The sequence below is a fragment of the Penicillium argentinense genome, assembly GCF_028826775.1.
Source record: "Penicillium argentinense strain IBT 30761 chromosome Unknown utg000004l_segment0_segment0, whole genome shotgun sequence".
Lineage (NCBI taxonomy): Eukaryota > Fungi > Ascomycota > Eurotiomycetes > Eurotiales > Aspergillaceae > Penicillium > Penicillium argentinense.
This window is the reverse complement of record NW_026622663.1, coordinates 557528-575178: the sequence shown is the minus strand read 5'-3', so window position 1 is coordinate 575178 and position 17651 is coordinate 557528. Positions and strand designations below refer to the sequence as shown.

The 17651-nt window shown below is 53.3% G+C and overlaps 7 protein-coding genes across 7 annotated transcripts; 3 read left to right on the top strand and 4 right to left on the bottom strand.

The window, feature by feature from the left end:
* Window positions 1-190: 190 nt before the first annotated feature.
* On the bottom strand, window positions 191-1501 carry pre2 (proteasome core particle subunit beta 5; the record flags this gene model as incomplete). Its single annotated transcript, XM_056615666.1, has 5 exons — window positions 191-526; window positions 588-746; window positions 779-997; window positions 1070-1177; window positions 1370-1501. 5 exons carry the CDS (start codon window positions 1499-1501, stop codon window positions 191-193), a joined length of 954 nt encoding a protein of 317 aa, XP_056476023.1.
* Window positions 1502-1849: 348 nt separating this feature from the next.
* On the bottom strand, window positions 1850-2939 carry N7532_003171 (Eisosome component PIL1/LSP1 family protein; the record flags this gene model as incomplete). Its single annotated transcript, XM_056615665.1, has 3 exons — window positions 1850-2260; window positions 2347-2890; window positions 2926-2939. 3 exons carry the CDS (start codon window positions 2937-2939, stop codon window positions 1850-1852), a joined length of 969 nt encoding a protein of 322 aa, XP_056476022.1.
* Window positions 2940-3890: 951 nt separating this feature from the next.
* Window positions 3891-5924, bottom strand: N7532_003170 (uncharacterized protein; the record flags this gene model as incomplete). The annotated part of the gene is made up of 3 exons (XM_056615664.1): window positions 3891-5450; window positions 5536-5796; window positions 5889-5924. 3 exons carry the CDS (start codon window positions 5922-5924, stop codon window positions 3891-3893), a joined length of 1857 nt encoding a protein of 618 aa, XP_056476021.1.
* A 2019-nt stretch (window positions 5925-7943) lies between these two features.
* Window positions 7944-9835, top strand: N7532_003169 (putative MFS transporter; the record flags this gene model as incomplete). The annotated part of the gene is made up of 6 exons (XM_056615663.1): window positions 7944-8154; window positions 8231-8264; window positions 8332-8496; window positions 8580-9051; window positions 9124-9451; window positions 9525-9835. The coding sequence occupies 6 exons, from the start codon at window positions 7944-7946 to the stop codon at window positions 9833-9835; spliced, it is 1521 nt and encodes a 506-aa protein (XP_056476020.1).
* A 1173-nt stretch (window positions 9836-11008) lies between these two features.
* On the top strand, window positions 11009-12048 carry thiA (thiamine thiazole synthase; the record flags this gene model as incomplete). Its single annotated transcript, XM_056615662.1, has 2 exons — window positions 11009-11351; window positions 11402-12048. The coding sequence occupies 2 exons, from the start codon at window positions 11009-11011 to the stop codon at window positions 12046-12048; spliced, it is 990 nt and encodes a 329-aa protein (XP_056476019.1).
* Window positions 12049-12485: 437 nt separating this feature from the next.
* N7532_003167 (inositol phosphosphingolipid phospholipase) lies at window positions 12486-13955 on the bottom strand (the record flags this gene model as incomplete). The annotated part of the gene is made up of 1 exon (XM_056615661.1): window positions 12486-13955. One exon carries the CDS (start codon window positions 13953-13955, stop codon window positions 12486-12488), a length of 1470 nt encoding a protein of 489 aa, XP_056476018.1.
* A 180-nt stretch (window positions 13956-14135) lies between these two features.
* On the top strand, window positions 14136-15754 carry N7532_003166 (WD40 repeat domain-containing protein; the record flags this gene model as incomplete). The annotated part of the gene is made up of 3 exons (XM_056615660.1): window positions 14136-14661; window positions 14724-14887; window positions 14954-15754. The coding sequence occupies 3 exons, from the start codon at window positions 14136-14138 to the stop codon at window positions 15752-15754; spliced, it is 1491 nt and encodes a 496-aa protein (XP_056476017.1).
* Window positions 15755-17651: the final 1897 nt, after the last annotated feature.

Sequence of the window (17651 nt, the reverse complement as noted above, 5' to 3'; positions counted from 1 at the left end):
GTTGGCTACTTTGTGCTTCCGAGTCAAAAGACACGTTGTTCTCCTTGTCAATGGTTTCCATACTCCCGCTGGCCTAAGAAAATCGCATAGTACTACGAAATAATCAAATTCAAATGCATGGCAGGCAGCAGACATTATGACGAGGTATTATCTCATTCAGCCGATCTCATCCATAATACAAAATCCTAGCCTACAACTCAGACGTCACATTCGAGAATTCCCCACGATCCAGCTTGGTCTTCCAGAAAATAGGGTTCATATCATCGAAGCCGTGGTGCACCCATCCTTCCTCCTTAACGTGGTAGAGGTTAATAAAGCCACCAGAGTACGCGTCACGGTGCATGGCAGCCAGGATGGCACGGCGGCCCAGATCCAGCGCCTCCTGCTCCGTCAGATCGTACTTGTAGTTCGCGTCCAGTACACCGTAGGCGAATGTTTGTCCGGATCCGACACAGAACAGGTTGCCTGGCAGGCGAGTGCCGTCTGAGTCGATGTAGTACAGGGCGGGTCCTTCTTGGGGTGTGACCTAGAGACTCGAGATTAGTTGCTATCTGGGCGGAGATAGGGCAGGTTGTAAGGATACGTACACCTGCAAGCATGGTTCCCATACTCAGACCGTAGCCCTTGTAGGCATAGGTCAGGTTTGCGAGAATTTTCGAGGCGGCCGCGACGGTGATTCGGCGCTTGTGTCGGATCTCGTGCAGAGTGCACTGCTGACTCAAATACCGCAACCAATATTGGCAATCCTGAAGTTCACCTCGTCAGCACCGATTCATACCTCCGGACCAGCTTCCATCTCATCGCCGGTCTCATCACCCATCAAAGAGTAGATCAGACTTACCGCCGCGCCACCGGCCATAGTACCCAGCAGACCGGGCGTGGGGTCCTTAGTCGGCTTGTCTTCACCACGGCTCAACCGCGACACCGGGATAACCTTCTTGACAGTCTGACTGGCGATCCAGTTACCGGCCGTTGCTCGGGAGTCGGTGCACACAATCTATCTCGCGAATCCATTAGCACTGCGTTTCTGCGTTTTCTCGTTTCTGCTTTATTTCGGGGGAGAGCGTACGATGCCGCCCTGGAATCGGAAGGCCAGGGTTGTTGTGCCGTGAGCGAGCTTGATGGGACAGCTGGGGTTGGAGTGGTCATCGGTCATAGCGCGGAGGAAGGAAGCTGACTGCATAAATCAAAGAGAGATGATTAGCCTGGATGTTCATCGCATTGAATCTCGTGTTGCGTGCTCGGAGCTTCCTTGCCGCATAGCTAGCGCTGATGGTGTCGGAAGTCAACGGGCGCGGACCGACTTGTCGCTCACATTGCCATCAAGTCTCAATCTGAGGAAAAGTCTGCTAGCTTGGGAGCTACTTACGTTGTCGACAGGAGGCATGGCGAACTTGAGAGAGAGCGGAGGGAGGCTCTCTGTGAGGTCCTGTTGCTCTTGCTCCGAGTAGAACTCATTCTGATGCGGCGGACGCGAGTACTGGGCGACCAGCTTGTCCATTATGTGCGGTTGATCGGAAAATAACGAAAAATAGAGAGGATGGCAGGAGGTCGAGGATGAAAGACTCGGGGCAGGTGGTGATGATGGGAGCTCCGCCGAGCTTGGGATTCCGCGTCACTCGGGCGCCTGTGGTCACGTGCCGGGTCTGCATTTAGGCTTGGTTCAGGGTCTTCCACCTTGTCAACATGTTCAATTATCAACTATTCTGGAATACAAAAGGTGCCTCTGGTCAATTTAAACTGTCCAACGCCTTACATTGAATATCAAGAAAGCGACCCAATCTCCCGAACCCTTCACTCAATTAGCCAGTTTACACGGCAACAAGAATATAGCTACAGATATGTCACACTAATACGGGACAGGCTCGGCCTCCGACTTCTCCGTCTGAGGCTCTTCCTGCTGCTTCGAGGCGGATGGAAGATCGTTGGCCATGGAGTCGCCGCTGGTACCGACCGCACCAGTAGCGTTGACCAAGCTCTCCGCCTCTTGGTCGGAGGTGCCGGTGGCAACGTTGGCCGCGGAGGTGATGGGCTCGATGGTGGGCTCCCAAGCACGAAGGTCAGTCTCGGCATCCTCGAGAACCTGGCGGGCATGGAGTTCGTGGTCATAGGCGGTGCGAGTGTCGCCTGGGACAACGGGGCTGTCATCGATGAAGTTGAGCAGGCGGCGAGCGTGGCGAGCCAGGATGATCTGCTTCTCTGCGCGCTCGATAGTTGCAGCCAATTGGATGTCATATGCCTCCTTGAGTTTTGTTCGAGTCTGCGAACGAACAAAAGTTAGCCAAATGTTACTCGCAACAACACAAAGAATAAAAGAACGCCGACAAGCCGAGAAAGAAGACATACGGTGTTCGACAACTGCGCCTCAGCAACCAAGTTCTGCGCCTCAGCTCGCACCAGCTCATGCTCCAGCGTAGTCAGACGGGTGCTATTGGGATCCTTGTACTTGAGCTTGGCAATCTCATCCGTGACCTTCTGGCGCTGGTCCCGCGACGGCTGCACCGAAGCTTCCATATTGCGAATGTGCTTCAGCATACCGCGAGAATCTTCGAGGTTCTGCGCATACAGGTCTTCCTGTTCGCCAATCTCGGCCAGCATGACGCCGAGCTTGTCGGAGATGTCGGAAATGGCATCGTCCTCAGTGGACTCGCCCCAGTCGGACAGTTGGGCGGCGATGGAGCTACGTTCACGACCGGCTGCTTCGTATGCGCCGATCGCGTTGTTCTCGCTCTTGATCAGTCGGGTCAGTTTGCGGCTGAGCTCTGGCGCCTGGATGCCCCGGAAAGTGGAGATGCTGAACTTGTGCCGGCCGCTGGCGGGTTCGCGGTCTCGGCGAGAGCGGATTGAAAGTGCGCGGTTCCTGTGGGTGATATCAGTCAGCTCTTTTGGTCTGTAGTTCTGCTGGCTGAGGGGGCATCACCGTACATTGCCATCGGCATATTGGCGGTTGTAGGTCGATATGTAGATACAGAGTATTCACGATGTTAGGTGGAGGTGGAGAAGCAGGGATGCTGCAAGTAGGGATCGGCTGCTGGTCACGGACAAACTTCCGGTTTATAGCACGAACGCTCCTACCCTGGCCTCGGGTAGCTAATAGCCCTTGGGGAGGTATAGATGACGATGGACCCAAGCCTGTCGTCGGCGCACCTGCTGGCCAGTGGCTGCGTGACGTCACGACGGGGAAGGACGGAAGGTGCGCCGCCGATTGCAGTCGCCGTGATCCGCCCAGCAGCCATCCTGGGCCGTCGGTGACTGGCTAAGACAAGCTGGAAGCTTTGGAGGGGTGGTTAATCATGGACCTTGAAGCTGGCCTCGTGCCAAAGCTGGAGGATCGTCATGCTCCACACGTAGAGCGGCCCGATTATCTGAGGTGGAGACGCCAGCTTCACGCCACAGTGTAGATGAAAAAGATAGAGGTAGAATAAACTATCGGTCTCATCTAAAGTAATTCATAGGAACACCTGAATTAGTAGATTGATTTCCCCGGGGTCGCATAGTATCACGCTCAATATCACATGAGGTGCATACATTGCATACTTAGGGTACCTTAGCTTGATGTGATTATACGTGCCTTAGCACTCCTGACAGGGTAGCTATTGCAGGGCTGACAATTGCACCACAAAGTTTTAAGCTACAGCAATCATATGCACTACGAATTGAAATCCACTCTTGATCCAACCCAGGCAACCGCCCGGAAGCAAGATTCTCTGCCATTTTATTATACAGCACAAAGAAAGAGCAAATCAACCGTGCATCAAATCCAGGACGTCCCTACCCACGCACCAACACCCGGAGCAGACTGCAAGAACATACAGTGAGCTATAACGCAAATGAACCATTTGAACAACCTTAGAAGAGTAAAGCGCCTTCATAAATTCACCATTCACAATCTACGACATTTCATCCGCATCGGGGTTGTGTCCGTGCTCATTGTCCGAGGCATGGAACGCATCGCCGAATGCTGAATTGTCCAGATCCGGCAGATCCAGTCCGTCATTTTGCTCCGTGTACGCGGCCAATGCATCCCCCGCGCTGTCGATGTTGGTGAAGTCGAATCCGCTCTCGAGGCTTGCGTCGCCGCCGGTTACCTTGTTCTCATTGTTCACCATTACCCATTCGTTGTTTTCGCCAGGGCCGCCGCCAAGTTGGTCGCCGAGGTCCATGTCAACGTCTGTGGAGATCCCGCCGCCGTGCAGGGACTGCTCCGAGGTGCCGTCGGCGCCAAATTGGTTCAGGAGGTGGGAGTCGCCGTGGTCCATCACCATGTCGTTGGTGAAGGATTCGGGCTCCTCCTTGTGCTCTGGCTCGATCTTCTCCAATAGACCTCCCTTCTCGACGCACGACACCTTGGGCTCGGGCGTGATCTGCTTCTTCCAGTTGGTCTCCACCTCGCGCACCACGTCGTCAACCTTGTACTTGGCTTTCTCCTCCACGTAGTCTTGCGGGTTGGCTTCTTCTTCCGATGGGATGATGATTCGGCCTTCAAGGCGCCAAACCTCGGGGCCGGACTCTGTTGGGTCGGCAGCAGCTTCACGGAGACGTAGCTCAGCATCTTTGAAAAGCGAGCTGCGGTTGAATCGCTCCATGCGTTGCGCGTGTTGTTTCTTGAGTTTCTCGATCTCGGTGGTCATCTCGGTCACCTTCTTGGTGACCCGGTCTGCGAATTCCTCGGCCTTGGCCGGCTCAAGTTTTGTGGCATCGGGGACATCGTCATCTGCGCCTTCGCCACTTCCAACAGGGGCATCGAAGAAACCCTCTGTCAACGACTGAAGCTCCCCTTTCCTTCCTAGCCCCAAAGACACCGGTGTGATCTGTGAGATGGAATAAGGTGACGCGAAGATCTCCTCCATCCACTCATGGTGCTGAATGTATCGCATCTTACTAACCTCGCGGGCTGTCAAAGAGTCAAACATGTCGCCGTTAGAGACATCTTCATCCTCCATCGCGAATTCGCCCGCAGCAGTTGCCATGGCCGCCGATGAGGCGCGGTGAGGACGAGCAACCTTGGCTTGCGGAGCAGCAACCTGAGCCGCGGTCGCGGGGTGGCCGTGGGCTTGGGGTGGATAGTAGCCCGGTCGTGCTTGTTGGGCGTTCTGATAACCAGGTTGGGGTTGGGTGAAGCCTTGCTGGCCCATTTGCGAAGGGAAGTTGATAGTGGGCCAGTTGTTTCGGTCGTGCAGCAGGAATTCCTTGCGGGCAAGCTGGCCCTGGCTTTGAAGGAATCGTCGTTGGTTCATGATATTTTGTACTTGTGGGCTGTGGGGCACGCGGTTGGCCGGAAGGTGGTCATTCTGAGGAGCGCGCGAGTAGTGAACAATCCACAGAGAGGGGTCGGGAGGAGCAGCACCCGGGACTTTGGTGCTCACGATGCGATAACGCTTGCGGGTGTGGCTGGCGATGTTCTCGTTCGGAGGGTGGTAACCACTGCGGTGGATGAACACTTCAACAGTCTGTATCATCGCGGCGTTAGCCGACTCAATTCAATCACGCTGTATTGACAGCATCTAGAAGCTGCGGAAGCTAGATTTCACATACGTAACCTCGGACTTCAAGGACATGCCCCTGCTCGGCATCGGCCCAGACATAACCATCACTGGCAAAGTTATTGCCCAGATGTTGCTGGGGCTGCCATGTAAGCATAACCGTGCCATCAGCGGGGCCATCCAAGAAAGTCCAATGCATGGGTTGTGACTGGCAGACACGAGGTGCTGTAGCCAGGTACTCGACGGCGGTCTCCGGGGGCATCATGTGCATGTTGGGGTAGCGATTCCGCGAGACAAGGTGCATATGTGGCAGCTACAACCATTGCGACCGGTTAGTTTCCATTATGCATGTGAGAAATTGCGCGAAGAATTGCAAATGGGTTCAATGGTGTTGGGGCGGCGTACCAGTTGCTGCGGGATTCGGGTTGCCGGGTCCTCCATCGTGGCGAGACCCGTATGCGGGTATGCAGATCGGGACAATTGGGTCGCGAGTGCCGATAAATGGGTCAGATGGGATCAATGGGAATGTATCTGATGGGGAGGCGGCGGGCGCGGGTCGGCGTGGTCAGGGCTGATGGAGCTCCTGGCAACGCGACGCGGGAGATTTTTGATGCGGTGCGGGTGGACACAGCGACCTAAAGCGCACGACACCTGAGGCACCAATGTTCAATGTAGATCAGCAGTCGGCGTTTTAAAACTGCCTTCCACAACTAATTCTATTACTCTTTATGAGACTTTAGCGACCCTGATTAGAATTTATCATTTTCAGCAGATTATGAATCAAATCATCGGTAAATAACTTGGAAATGATTCTCATAAGTGAGCGCAGTATAGCGTGACTTCAAATCAATACTAGCAAGACAGCAGGATATAGGAATGGCGAGGGAAAAGGAAAAGCGCACTGGCAAGTGGTGCTCTGAAACACTGTAAAGAACCTGTGAGAGCTAGCTTGGCGCATTGAGGTCACTCGTTAAGAGGCGATGAATAAAGTATTGAGTTCAAACTCTGAGATCTTAGGTGGAGTCAAAAGCTTTCCATTGACATTGAAAAATTGAAAAATAAAAAAAAAGGAAATAAAAAATTCTGTACTAGGAGTAATTCAGTAATTCACAACTGAGCGAAAAGGAGACTTAACATAGCATGCCGTGGACTTGAACGATCGACATTGCCGTCGCCGTTTTGATGTTTTCCCCGCACTGCCACATCCTTGTCCATAAGGAAGACACCGAACCTCATGGAGATCGAAGTAGTGTACCCAGAACGTGGCAGTCCATAACAACTTCAAACGCTGCGGCAATATGGAAATTGAAATCCACAAGCATTACGTGGTAGCGTGCCCCACTCTAGTGTATGGGTATCAGCTTTTATGGCGTCATATTATACAGGGTGACCTTCAAGATGGTACAAAGACAGTATCAAATTTTTGAACGTAGCCCGTTCAGCGATAAAAACGTAGCCCGTTCAGCGATAAAAAAAATAAGATACTTGAGCATGATAATCCTCAGTTCGCACTAGCAGCCACGTTCCATGGTTCGTAGCTAGTAGCTTCGGGAGAGATTCAATGTCAACACTTTTGCTAGGATTACGAGAATCGATACATGAAATCTACCTTTTCATATGCGTTTCTTTCGAAATGCTCATGTCTAAGAGACTAAACAAAGCCAACGCGAGGAGCCGCACTTGACGTCAATCCAGCACAGCTACGTCAATTTTGGCGTGATCGCATCGGAGAATAAACCCACCCATTTTTCAGGCGCTGGGCCCGACTATCGAATGATTGACGTTCTTCCCTCGACAAGATTTGCTGGCACACCCACGGTCAATCAAAAAGATGAGTTCATACTTTACCTTATAATGCCCTAGGATAGGGTACTCTCGCAGAGCCCAAACATGCCGTGCACAAATTTCGGGCCGACATATTCTCTCGGACTCTGCCTCGTTGCATTCTTTGCATCTCCACCGGGAAGACCCTCTGGAACCACGGGCCCTTGCGTCGCAGCACGGTGGATACAGATTCCGACCGACAATTTGCTGCATAAAAGTGCACAGCAACCGTGCGATGACCATAGGGTATAATGGACAAGAGAGGCGTCCGAAAGAGGCAGAACGATCGGAGGTGACGAAGAGCCGAGGGTACGAAGCTTTGCGGCTCCACCGGCTCGCATTTCCTCCACCCCCGGTCTCCTCCTCACCACTCTCCAGTAGCCCTGTGGAGTCGCGGGTGTTCATAGTCTCTCCAGGGTGTGGGGGAAGCTGCTGGCCCCCCCCAATCACTGAGGTGACACCTGCTGGATTCCACCGAGCAACTCGAACAAGTCCGAGTCACTTGCCATTTGACGCCGATCGAATTCACTACTGCTTCCCCCGCGTATAAGACGATCCCGCTTCCCCGTTCTCCCCGTGAACGTCGGAGCCCTTTCTCTTTTCCCCCACACTTTGAAATTCCCTTATCCTGCGGCCATGGGTTTCTTTGGCAAGTTTGATCCCCCCGAGGACGAGATTCAGCGCGCGCCGCCCGACGTCGATATTGAGAAGAGGGTACCCTCTCATGAAGAGAATGAGCCCGGACAACCGCCGGCTGTGGTGGCTGCTGCGCCGATTGACCCCGAGCTGGAGCGAAGGGTCCTGAGGAAGCTAGACTGGCGAGTCCCGACATTGATGGGATTTCTCTGTATGCCATTGATCTTGAGACTCTACTCTGAACAGCGAATTAGCCCTGGAAAGCTAACATGTGCCGTGCAACTTAGATCTGCTCGCTTTCCTCGACCGAAGTAACATCGGGTACGTTGCTGGACTCGTGCAATGTGACACCTCACAAAAAGCAGATCCGAAACTGACCGCTGGGTAGCAATGCCAAAATCGCCGGCATGGAGGAGGACCTCGCTCTCACCGACGAAAAATACTCATGGCTCCTCACCATCTTCTACATTTCATACACGCTCTTCGAGTTCCAGGCCTTGATGTGGAAGATCATCAAGCCGCACCAATGGGCTGCTTTTGTCGTGTTCTCCTGGTATGCGCCCACGTGGACGATGATCTGCCCCCCTAAAACGGACATTTTGATACACTATACAGTACATACTGACGCGCATCAAGGGGGTTGGTGTCAACGTGCCAAGCGGCCACAAAGAATTGGCAGGGTATGATGGCCCTGCGATTCCTGATGGGTGTCTTTGAGGCGGGTTTTGGGCCCGGTGTACCATACCTCTTGTCATTCTTCTACCGTCGTCACGAGCTCGGTCTCCGATGTGGTCTGTTCTTGTCGGCGGCCCCGCTGGCAAATACGTTCGCTGGTGCCCTTGCTTATGGAATCACCTCGGGCCATGGTGCCATTGCCAATTGGCGCATTTTGTTCCTGGTCGAAGGTCTCCCGGTCTGTGCTGCGGCGCTGCTGGCCTGGTTCTATGTGCCGGATACGCCTGCGTCGGCTAGATTCCTGACTGAGGAAGAGAAGGATATTGCTCGAGCCCGTGGTCTGCAGCAGGCTGGTGAAGCGGAGCGAGAAGGCAAGATTCAATGGAAGGAACTGGCCATGACTCTACTGGATGCGAAGGCGTGGTTCACAGCAGTGAGAACCCTCCATTATTCATAGAGAGAACGAGAGAACGACAAAAAAGAATTGCCACTAACGTCTCCCTAGTTCATGTACTTTAGCTGCAATGTCAGTTTCTCCTCGTTGCCCGTTTTCCTTCCAACCATCCTGAAGGAAATGGGCTACTCCTCCGTCAACGCCCAGGGCCTCACAGCACCGCCCTTCTTCCTGTCTTTCCTTGTGATGATCGGGACCACTTGGGTGGCGGATCGGATCCAACAACGTGGATTGATGATCGCGATTCTCTCCCTGATCGGCGGTGTGGGGTACATCCTGTGCGTGGCCTGCACCTCCGTGGGCGTGCGCTACTTTGGCGTCTTTCTGGCCGCGTGTGGAGTCTTCCCGTCGATCGCCAATATTCTGCCGTGGGTTCTGAGTGAGTCATCCGTTTCCCTTGAGTGCCAATCACACTCTCGCAACTATTTCTGACCAGCGTTGTGTGTCACTAGACAATCAAGGCTCCGATACCCGTCGTGGTGGAGGTATCATCCTGCTCAACATCATTGGCCAATGCGGCCCTTTCCTGGGAACAAATGTCTTCCCAGACGCAGAAGCACCGCGATACATTAAGGGCATGTCGATTTGTGCGGCATTCATGTTCTTCACGACGCTGTTGGCGTTGTGTTTGCGGACGCTGCTTGTGTGGGAAAACCGGCAGCTCGACAAGAAGTACGGGCCCAGGATCGAGGTGGATCCCTCCAAGGCCGATGCTGCGCTATCGGAGGACAACTACGGCGCCAGCTTCAGGTATGTGTTGTAACCTCTGTATGGAGGATGCGTCGGACTCGCGAGGGGCGAATTGAAATGCCCTCACTCTGTCTGTCTCCACATCTGCCTCAGCTGCGTGCTGTGATGACTAGGCATGATGTCAGACCCCCACGATGGCACGCCCGCTTGTATGTATTATCGATGTTTCCTTTGACGTGAATGTACATATGCATGAGTGTAACATCTTGCTCTGTTGTCGTGGACACGGGCCACTTCTTGTTTCGTGGTGACAGTGGGAAGCTCCAAAGTTTCGTGAAAACTCGCCCGGAGAACTGCAGTCCGGAAGCTTTGCCGTGGAGCTCGGAATCTCCGACGCAAGCCGAGCTTGTATTTTCGCCGGTGAATCTGATGAGCACGTAGCATTTCAAACGATGGTCATTTGATAAATAACTCAGTTAAATTCAATATGGGCGGGAGTCATGAGGTTGTTGAGATCGGCTTCCCGCTCTCCCTCACATAGGGTCCAAGCTCTACGGAAGACCGGTTGACGAACACAGGATGAAAAGTACTTGGAGTAACTCAAAACAGAAGGCCAGAACAAATGGGAAACGTCATTATGTGATCGAGAACAATATTCCCCTCTCTGTTCACCGGAGACTTTCGGAGGCGACAGCAGTCAAGCCAGTGTGGGATGGTGGGGTACCCCAAAGCATATAAGGTTGCCTGCCCCTCCTCACTTCACTTTTTCTTTTCTTCTCTCAACTTCGTCAGTTCTTAAAAATCGATCACAGCAACACTCACGTGTGACAAATTATCAAGTAACTATTAACCCTCCTGCTCTCAGTTCCGTCGCTGACCTGTCCATCCCAGACACCTGTCAAGTACATATAGCCCTCCCTCAAGGGAAGCCATGGAAATGCTTTGGCTGGGCACATTATCTTCAAGGGATCAAGGTATACCAGTAAACTTCTGGGCATGAGCCGGTGTTCGTTCTCGCGTCGGTGGAGATCCACTTCCTCAAGCTGAGCAGTCTTTGTCATTGATTACCACAACGACTCTCGACTGGAAGGCTCTATCGACGCAGTTCGTCCTGAGATTATACGGCGAAAACTTGATCTGGATAATACCAGCGAAAGGATCATGCCTTCCCCCCCTCCCTTCCCCCTTGGAAGTGAAACACTAACGAAGGCCCAAGTCAATCTCCCGACTTGATCCCCAACTCACCATGTCTCCCCCCGCTGCTATCTTCGAGCCCACCACTGCCCCCACCGGCATCAAGGGCAAGGTCATCGTCCCCGAGACGGCCACCACCACCCTGACCGGCCAGGGCCAGAGCAAGCTCCTCGAGCAGTTCGGCGGCAAGTGGGATGAGTTCAAGTTCGCACCTATCCGCGAGAGCCAGGTCTCTCGCGCCATGACTCGCCGCTACTTCCAAGATCTGGACAACTACGCCGAGAGCGATGTCGTTATCGTCGGCGCTGGCTCCTGCGGTCTTAGCAGTGCCTACGTCCTCGCCAAGGCCCGTCCGGACCTGAAGATTGCCATTCTTGAGGCCTCTGTGTCTCCTGGTACGCTATTCATCCTACATTAATCCATAAATCAACCTAACAGTCAACAGGTGGCGGTGCCTGGCTCGGTGGCCAGCTCTTCTCTGCCATGGTCCTGCGTCGTCCCGCCGACGCCTTCCTGACAGAGCTGGGTGTCCCCTTCGAAGAGGAGCCCAACAACCCCAACTTCGTGGTCGTCAAGCACGCCGCCCTCTTCACCTCGACCCTGCTCTCGAAGGTCCTCTCCTTCCCCAACGTCAAGCTCTTCAACGCCACCTGCGTCGAGGACCTCATCACCCGCCCGGACGGCAACGACGTCCGTCTCGGCGGTGTCGTGGTCAATTGGACCCTCGTCACCCTTCACCACGACGACCACTCCTGCATGGACCCCAACACCATCAACGCCCCCATCATCATCAGTACCACCGGCCACGACGGCCCCTTCGGCGCCTTCTGCGCCAAGCGTCTCGTTTCCATGAACGCCATCGAGAAGCTGGGCGGTATGCGCGGCCTCGATATGAATGCTGCCGAGGACGCTATCGTCAAGAACACCCGTGAGGTCGCTAAGGGTCTGATTATCGGTGGTATGGAGCTGTCTGAGATCGATGGCTTCAACCGTATGGGTCCTACCTTCGGTGCTATGGCCATGAGCGGTGTCAAGGCTGCTGAGGAGACTCTGCGAGTCTTTGACCAGCGTAAGCGTGAGTGTGCTGAGTAAAATCGTGCACTTGCAGAACTTGGTCACGTTGCTCTTGCTTTATGATTTTGATGAGGTTGATGAAGGCCGAGATGGTTACTTGCTCGATTCGCTTAAGAGAATGCACTCCACACTCGTTATGTGCTAGCAATACTTTCCAAGATCAGTAGCCGTAGAGTAAAATCGTAAGCTTGTATGTGTTGATTAAATCGCAGAGGAATAATTTGATTGCCATGGTAGGTGATGGTTTTCGATCACCGCTGACCATGGATGGAAAGATTCGTGTTTTACTCGTGCTATATGCTCTATACTAGTGGGAAAGGTATATTGGCAGTGGAGAATACTGCCAACGGACGCATTATCTATTAATACCATAGGTATCTACTCTACTTCAGCAGAGCAAGCTAATTTATACAATCAATCGAACTTCCAACCCAAAGGTTTTGAAAACACCCCAATCACTTATCTTTCTTCTTCTGTTCAGGACTCTCTCCCGCCGCAAGTAGCAAGCTTCTCGCATTCCGTACCTCCCATTCAAATTCCTTCAATGCTCGCAGCTCGCTCGACACAAATAAGCCCCCAATCAATCCATCGAGAATTCCAGCCCCAAAGTTCAAGGTACTGACCAGGATCAAGATAAACCCAATATACGTCCGGCTTCCCACCCACCACACGCCGACCATACAGCCGATTGAAACCACCAGTGACACCAAGAAGTGGATCAGGCGCCAACGGCGCTGAGAGCGTTCACGACGCACGTATGTGTGGATCATATCGGTTATGTGGTCGTACGTTTCTGGAGAGAGACCTGCATTGGGTGCAAGTTGTGATGAGGTCGGTTTGTGTAAAGATGCGGAATTCGGCGCAGAAAGGTCGTGTACCTCTGATGTGAAGGCCGTCTCATCGCTAGGTGTGCGAGCAATGACGGCTTCGACAGCAAAGTGGTCACTCAACGAGCATCGGAGCGTTGGATGGCGCTGTGTCATGCCCACATTGGCCGACTCGACCGACCAGCGTGGCGGCGGGAATTTAGGTGCGTAGCCGCCGTCGCCGACGAAGATATAATCTAGACGTTTCGCGCGGGGATCAGGAACATCTTTATCGACTGCCCGATCTTGACCCTTGTCCAGCTCTTTGCGATGCGCCTTGGACCATCGCCATGTATTGTAGGCACCGTCGCATGTGGCACCGTTCTCAAGAAGATTGTATTCTGCTGAGGGGATTGGCCGATTTCTCGCACGCTCGACGGCGTCAATTGCGGCGCCGACGGAGGAGTCAGGGTGTAGCTCGCGCCAGACGTCGCGAACGGGACTTTGGGCTGTGATAAGGCGGTGGGCGAAGGATGATGGGAGCATGTTGAAGTCGCCTAGTCCGATGACGAGGTGCCCGCGCTCGGCGGCACCGCGCATAAGTTTGGAGATTTCCCATGCTTGGGCGGTGCGGTGGCATAGATAGGAGTCGTTGGGTTCACGTTCGTATGGGGCGTGGAGGTGTGTGCAGAAGACTTCGGCTACATCTGCGGTGCCAGGTCCAAAGCGAATTCTCGCACAAGCAACGCCTTTGCCGACGAACCAGTCGCCGCGGAAGAAAGCTGTTGGTCGTCCGTTCAGTGGATATCCGAACATGCTGCTCTCTTCGATGGGCCATCGTGAAAGAATTGCCAGTCCTGCACCGAAAATTCCTCCGAAGTAGAACTTCCCGTATGGTAGGATGTGTCGAGTCTGCTCGTGGATGCTCTCGTAGTCTTGTTGGGTCCAGCACTCCTGAAGTCCAACTATCTCTGGCGGCGAGCTGGCCAGTGCCAGCTGTCGTCCAATCTCAGATAGTCGTTCATGGCGATACTTCGACAGAAACTTCAAACCCCAGCAGTTAAGCGAGAAGATCCGGATGTGCGAGGGAGCCTCGCTGGGTACGATCGAGGAGGGCATTGGGGCCGAAAGAGCTGTTGCAGGCGCATCTGCCAGCGGCGTCGGAGATGCTCCACCAGAACGGCGTCGATCAGTGATGTAAAGTGTGCCCTCACCGCCTTTCGGACGCGCCTTTTCTTTTCGCGCTGCAGAACCCCAGCGCGTTTGCGATGCGACTGTTCCCCGTTGTTTCAAGCCCCCATGGATCATGCGCAGAGAACTCGGAGCCGTCGAGAGGAGACTCGTTCGCCGTCGCCCATCGACTCGTCCACGGACGAATTGGCTGCGGCCTCGGATCATGAGGAAGCGCAGCGCCGCCGCCAAAGCTGGTCGCACTCGAAGAATTTCACCCCGCGACGCGCCAATCCCAAGAAACGCCGTTTCGATGACTCTGAGAGCCCCGATGAACTGACTGTTGACCCGGAGGAATACTGGAGCGCATCGCATAATCGCCGCAGCCCTTCGCCTATCAATCGCCCCACCCCCACGGAGGGCAGCCACGAAGACCGCTCTGGGGAGTCTGATGAGTATGCCGATAACCGTGTCCGGAATGATATGAACGACGATCGATCTGATACACCTGTCCCAACTGCTGGGGCTGCCCCGCCGCCTCCCCCGCCCAAGCCCGACCATCTGAACTACAAAGAGAAATATGCGCTCAAAGCGCATCTTCGTGGTATTTCGACAGTGCAGTTCTCGCCGGACTGTACCATGATTGCAAGTGGAGGTATGTTGCTTGGTCGGATTTCTTTATTTTTCATTTGCTAATCAATATCTCTCCTTTTGCAGGCTCAGATGCAGTGATCAAGGTCTGGGATACCTTGACGGGCAATCTCATCTACACATTTGAAGGCCACCTAGCGGGTATCTCTACACTGGCCTGGAGCCCAGACGGTCAGTGGATTGCCTCTGGCTCTGATGACAAGACAATCCGACTTTGGAACGTTAGTACGGTATGTGACCAATCCCCTTACCCTATAAACATAGAGTAAACAGGACTGACTGATGATGTTGTAAAGGGCCGAGCTCACACTAAATCTTTCATTGGCCACCACAACTACGTTTACCAAATTGCCTTCGCTCCCAAGGGTAATATCCTCGTCAGCGGGTCCTATGATGAAGCCGTGTTCATTTGGGATGTCCGACGTGCGCGTGTCATGCGCTCTCTCCCTGCGCACTCCGACCCCGTTGCCGGCATTGACGTCGTCCACGATGGAACCTTGATCGTCTCCTGTGCCCATGACGGTCTAGTCCGTGTCTGGGATACCCACAGCGGCCAATGCCTGCGCACTCTTGTTGTCGAAGATAACCCAGCTGCTACGTGTGTCAAGTTTTCACCCAACGGCAAGTACATTCTGGCCTGGACGCTGGACGGCTGTGTGCGCATGTGGAACTATGTCGAGAGCCGTGTTGTGAAGACTTTCCAAGGCCACGTCAATAACAAGTACAGTCTCTCTGGGTGCTTTGGAATGTACGGCTCGCCCGAGGTCAGATACTCGACTCCTCCCTGCTTTGCTGTCAGCGGGAGTGAAGACGGTGACATTCTCTGCTGGGACCTCGTTGGCAAGAACATTCTGCAACGTATCAAGGGACACACTGATGCCGTGCTGTGTGTGCATACTGGTAAGCTGAACGGTAAGCGCTTGATGGTTAGCTGCGGCCTTGACCTGACCGTGCGACTGTGGGAGGAGGTTCCTGAGGATACACACGAGGAAATCCCTCAGTCTATTCCCAACACTGATGGTGATCAAGCAATGGCTGATGCCTCGCTCGACCCGTCAGCTGAGATTACCCCTGCGCAAGATGTGATGATGACATGATTCTGCCCGCGTTCTTGCTTCTTCGCTTTTAGCTTTACTATCTGTTGGAGTTCGTGTGCATCGGCGGCCGGTCTCTGCTTTATATCTTGGGAATACCCGGTGTATGGTGTTAATTTGGTGACTTTGGAATTTGCATGGCACTGAATTTGGTCTTTCGGGCCTTTGAGATGTATTTTGCTATTGATCTGTGACAGATTTTACGAGGTATTTACACGGAATATCAACTTGAATCTTACAATTTTGAAGGACAGACCGTATCAATCGCCCGCGGTAGTATATGGCAAGGAAGATGTGGTGTCGCGCCTGCGGGATCGTGGAGTGAAGACGGATGCCGGGGGCATGAAGGGAGAATCGGCTCTATCGGTCGCTGCACTGAGGAAGTATGAGGAGCTGGTGTACATGCTTCTCTTACACAAAGCGAACCCCAATGTTGGAAAGAATGTTGGCAAAACACCTCTTTCTCAGACGGTGGCAGCAGGGAGTCTCAACATTGTCAATCTGCTACTGGACTACGGGGCCGACCCAAACGCCCTAGGCCAGTCTGGAGAAACCACCCTTATGCCATCGTGGCCAAAAGCAATGCTCTTAAAGTAACACGACTGTTACTATGTCGTGTCGCAGCTATAGACGGAACGAGGTACCTGGGAAGGACGGCACTACTCGCAGCCGTCAATGTAGGAGGTCAGTCGCCGGTGTCTCTTGCCATGGAAAAAATGCGAATACGAGATTCTTGATGTGTTTCCTTGGTTTAGGTATTGGCCTTACTTCCCCCACAATGGCAGGCCGGGCATGGGAGGCGCCGTGGCTGGGGGGTGCAGGCGTCGGCTTTTTGTTGGGGGGGGTTGGTTGGGTTTAGCAATTTTTGCTTTCCGGATAGAACTCTAATAGCTACTTTGACTGCGTCTTTCGGCTCTGTGAGAGGCAACGAACGAACGTTTACGAGAGCATTCGCAATGTACGCCTCATGTCGCGTACTCGCCTCAGGTGTCTAGTTGCGTATGCAACAGACTCCAATCGAGATAAGATCCGCTTGGTGAGAATAGAAACGACTGGTAATATGACAGGCACACCCCAGGCGTGGGTACACTAATGTACCCCATGGGACAATTGCCGGCATGTATACTCCAAGATACATCCATACAGAAGCCCTGTGGCGGTTGAGCTGCTTAGTAACCAGCTCCAGGCACCCGGCACGTCATACCTTGCCACCAACGTCAAACAAGATCCAGCAGGGGCAATCCTCGTGCCTTTTCTTTAAAAAGAATAGGGGTGGGACCTGAACAGTATGTCTTACCAGAAAATTCATCCATCATGACGGGAATTCTTCGCGTGGATCCTCCTGTCTCTCAGGAGCCCGGTAGAGATGAACTCGGGAAAGACCACCATGACAAAGGCTCTATTAAAAGCCGTCAAAATTCGGAAAAAGCCCGTCAAATCGGCGCTCATGAAGACGGCTCGCGAATAGAAGGTCAACCCTCTGGATTCTGAAACTTGACGAATATCAGGCAGCAGTGCTAACGGGTCTGTTACAGAAAAGTCGATGAAGCGTACAGGCGCGCCATTCCGACAAGCCGAGAGAGCAGAAGATACCCGAAGAATGTGAATGGCGCACCGGAGTCTATCAGAGTCAATTAATAATATGGCACGTCAACTGTCTCCCGGCGATTTCCGCGGAGAAGCTTGGGCCGTGCGAACTGTGAGTCGGTTCAAAGTCAAGCATTTCGAATTGTATACTTCGCACTGACACTGGATTAGGCTTTTAAGTGATGAATTTCTTGCCATTCAATATAGCAACATCATTTTGAGCGAAGTAAGGGAGATCAATACAATGCGATTTATGCTCTTTAGTCGAATGCGCCCAGTTCCATTTGCGTAATATCTAGAGGCACCGGTCCAA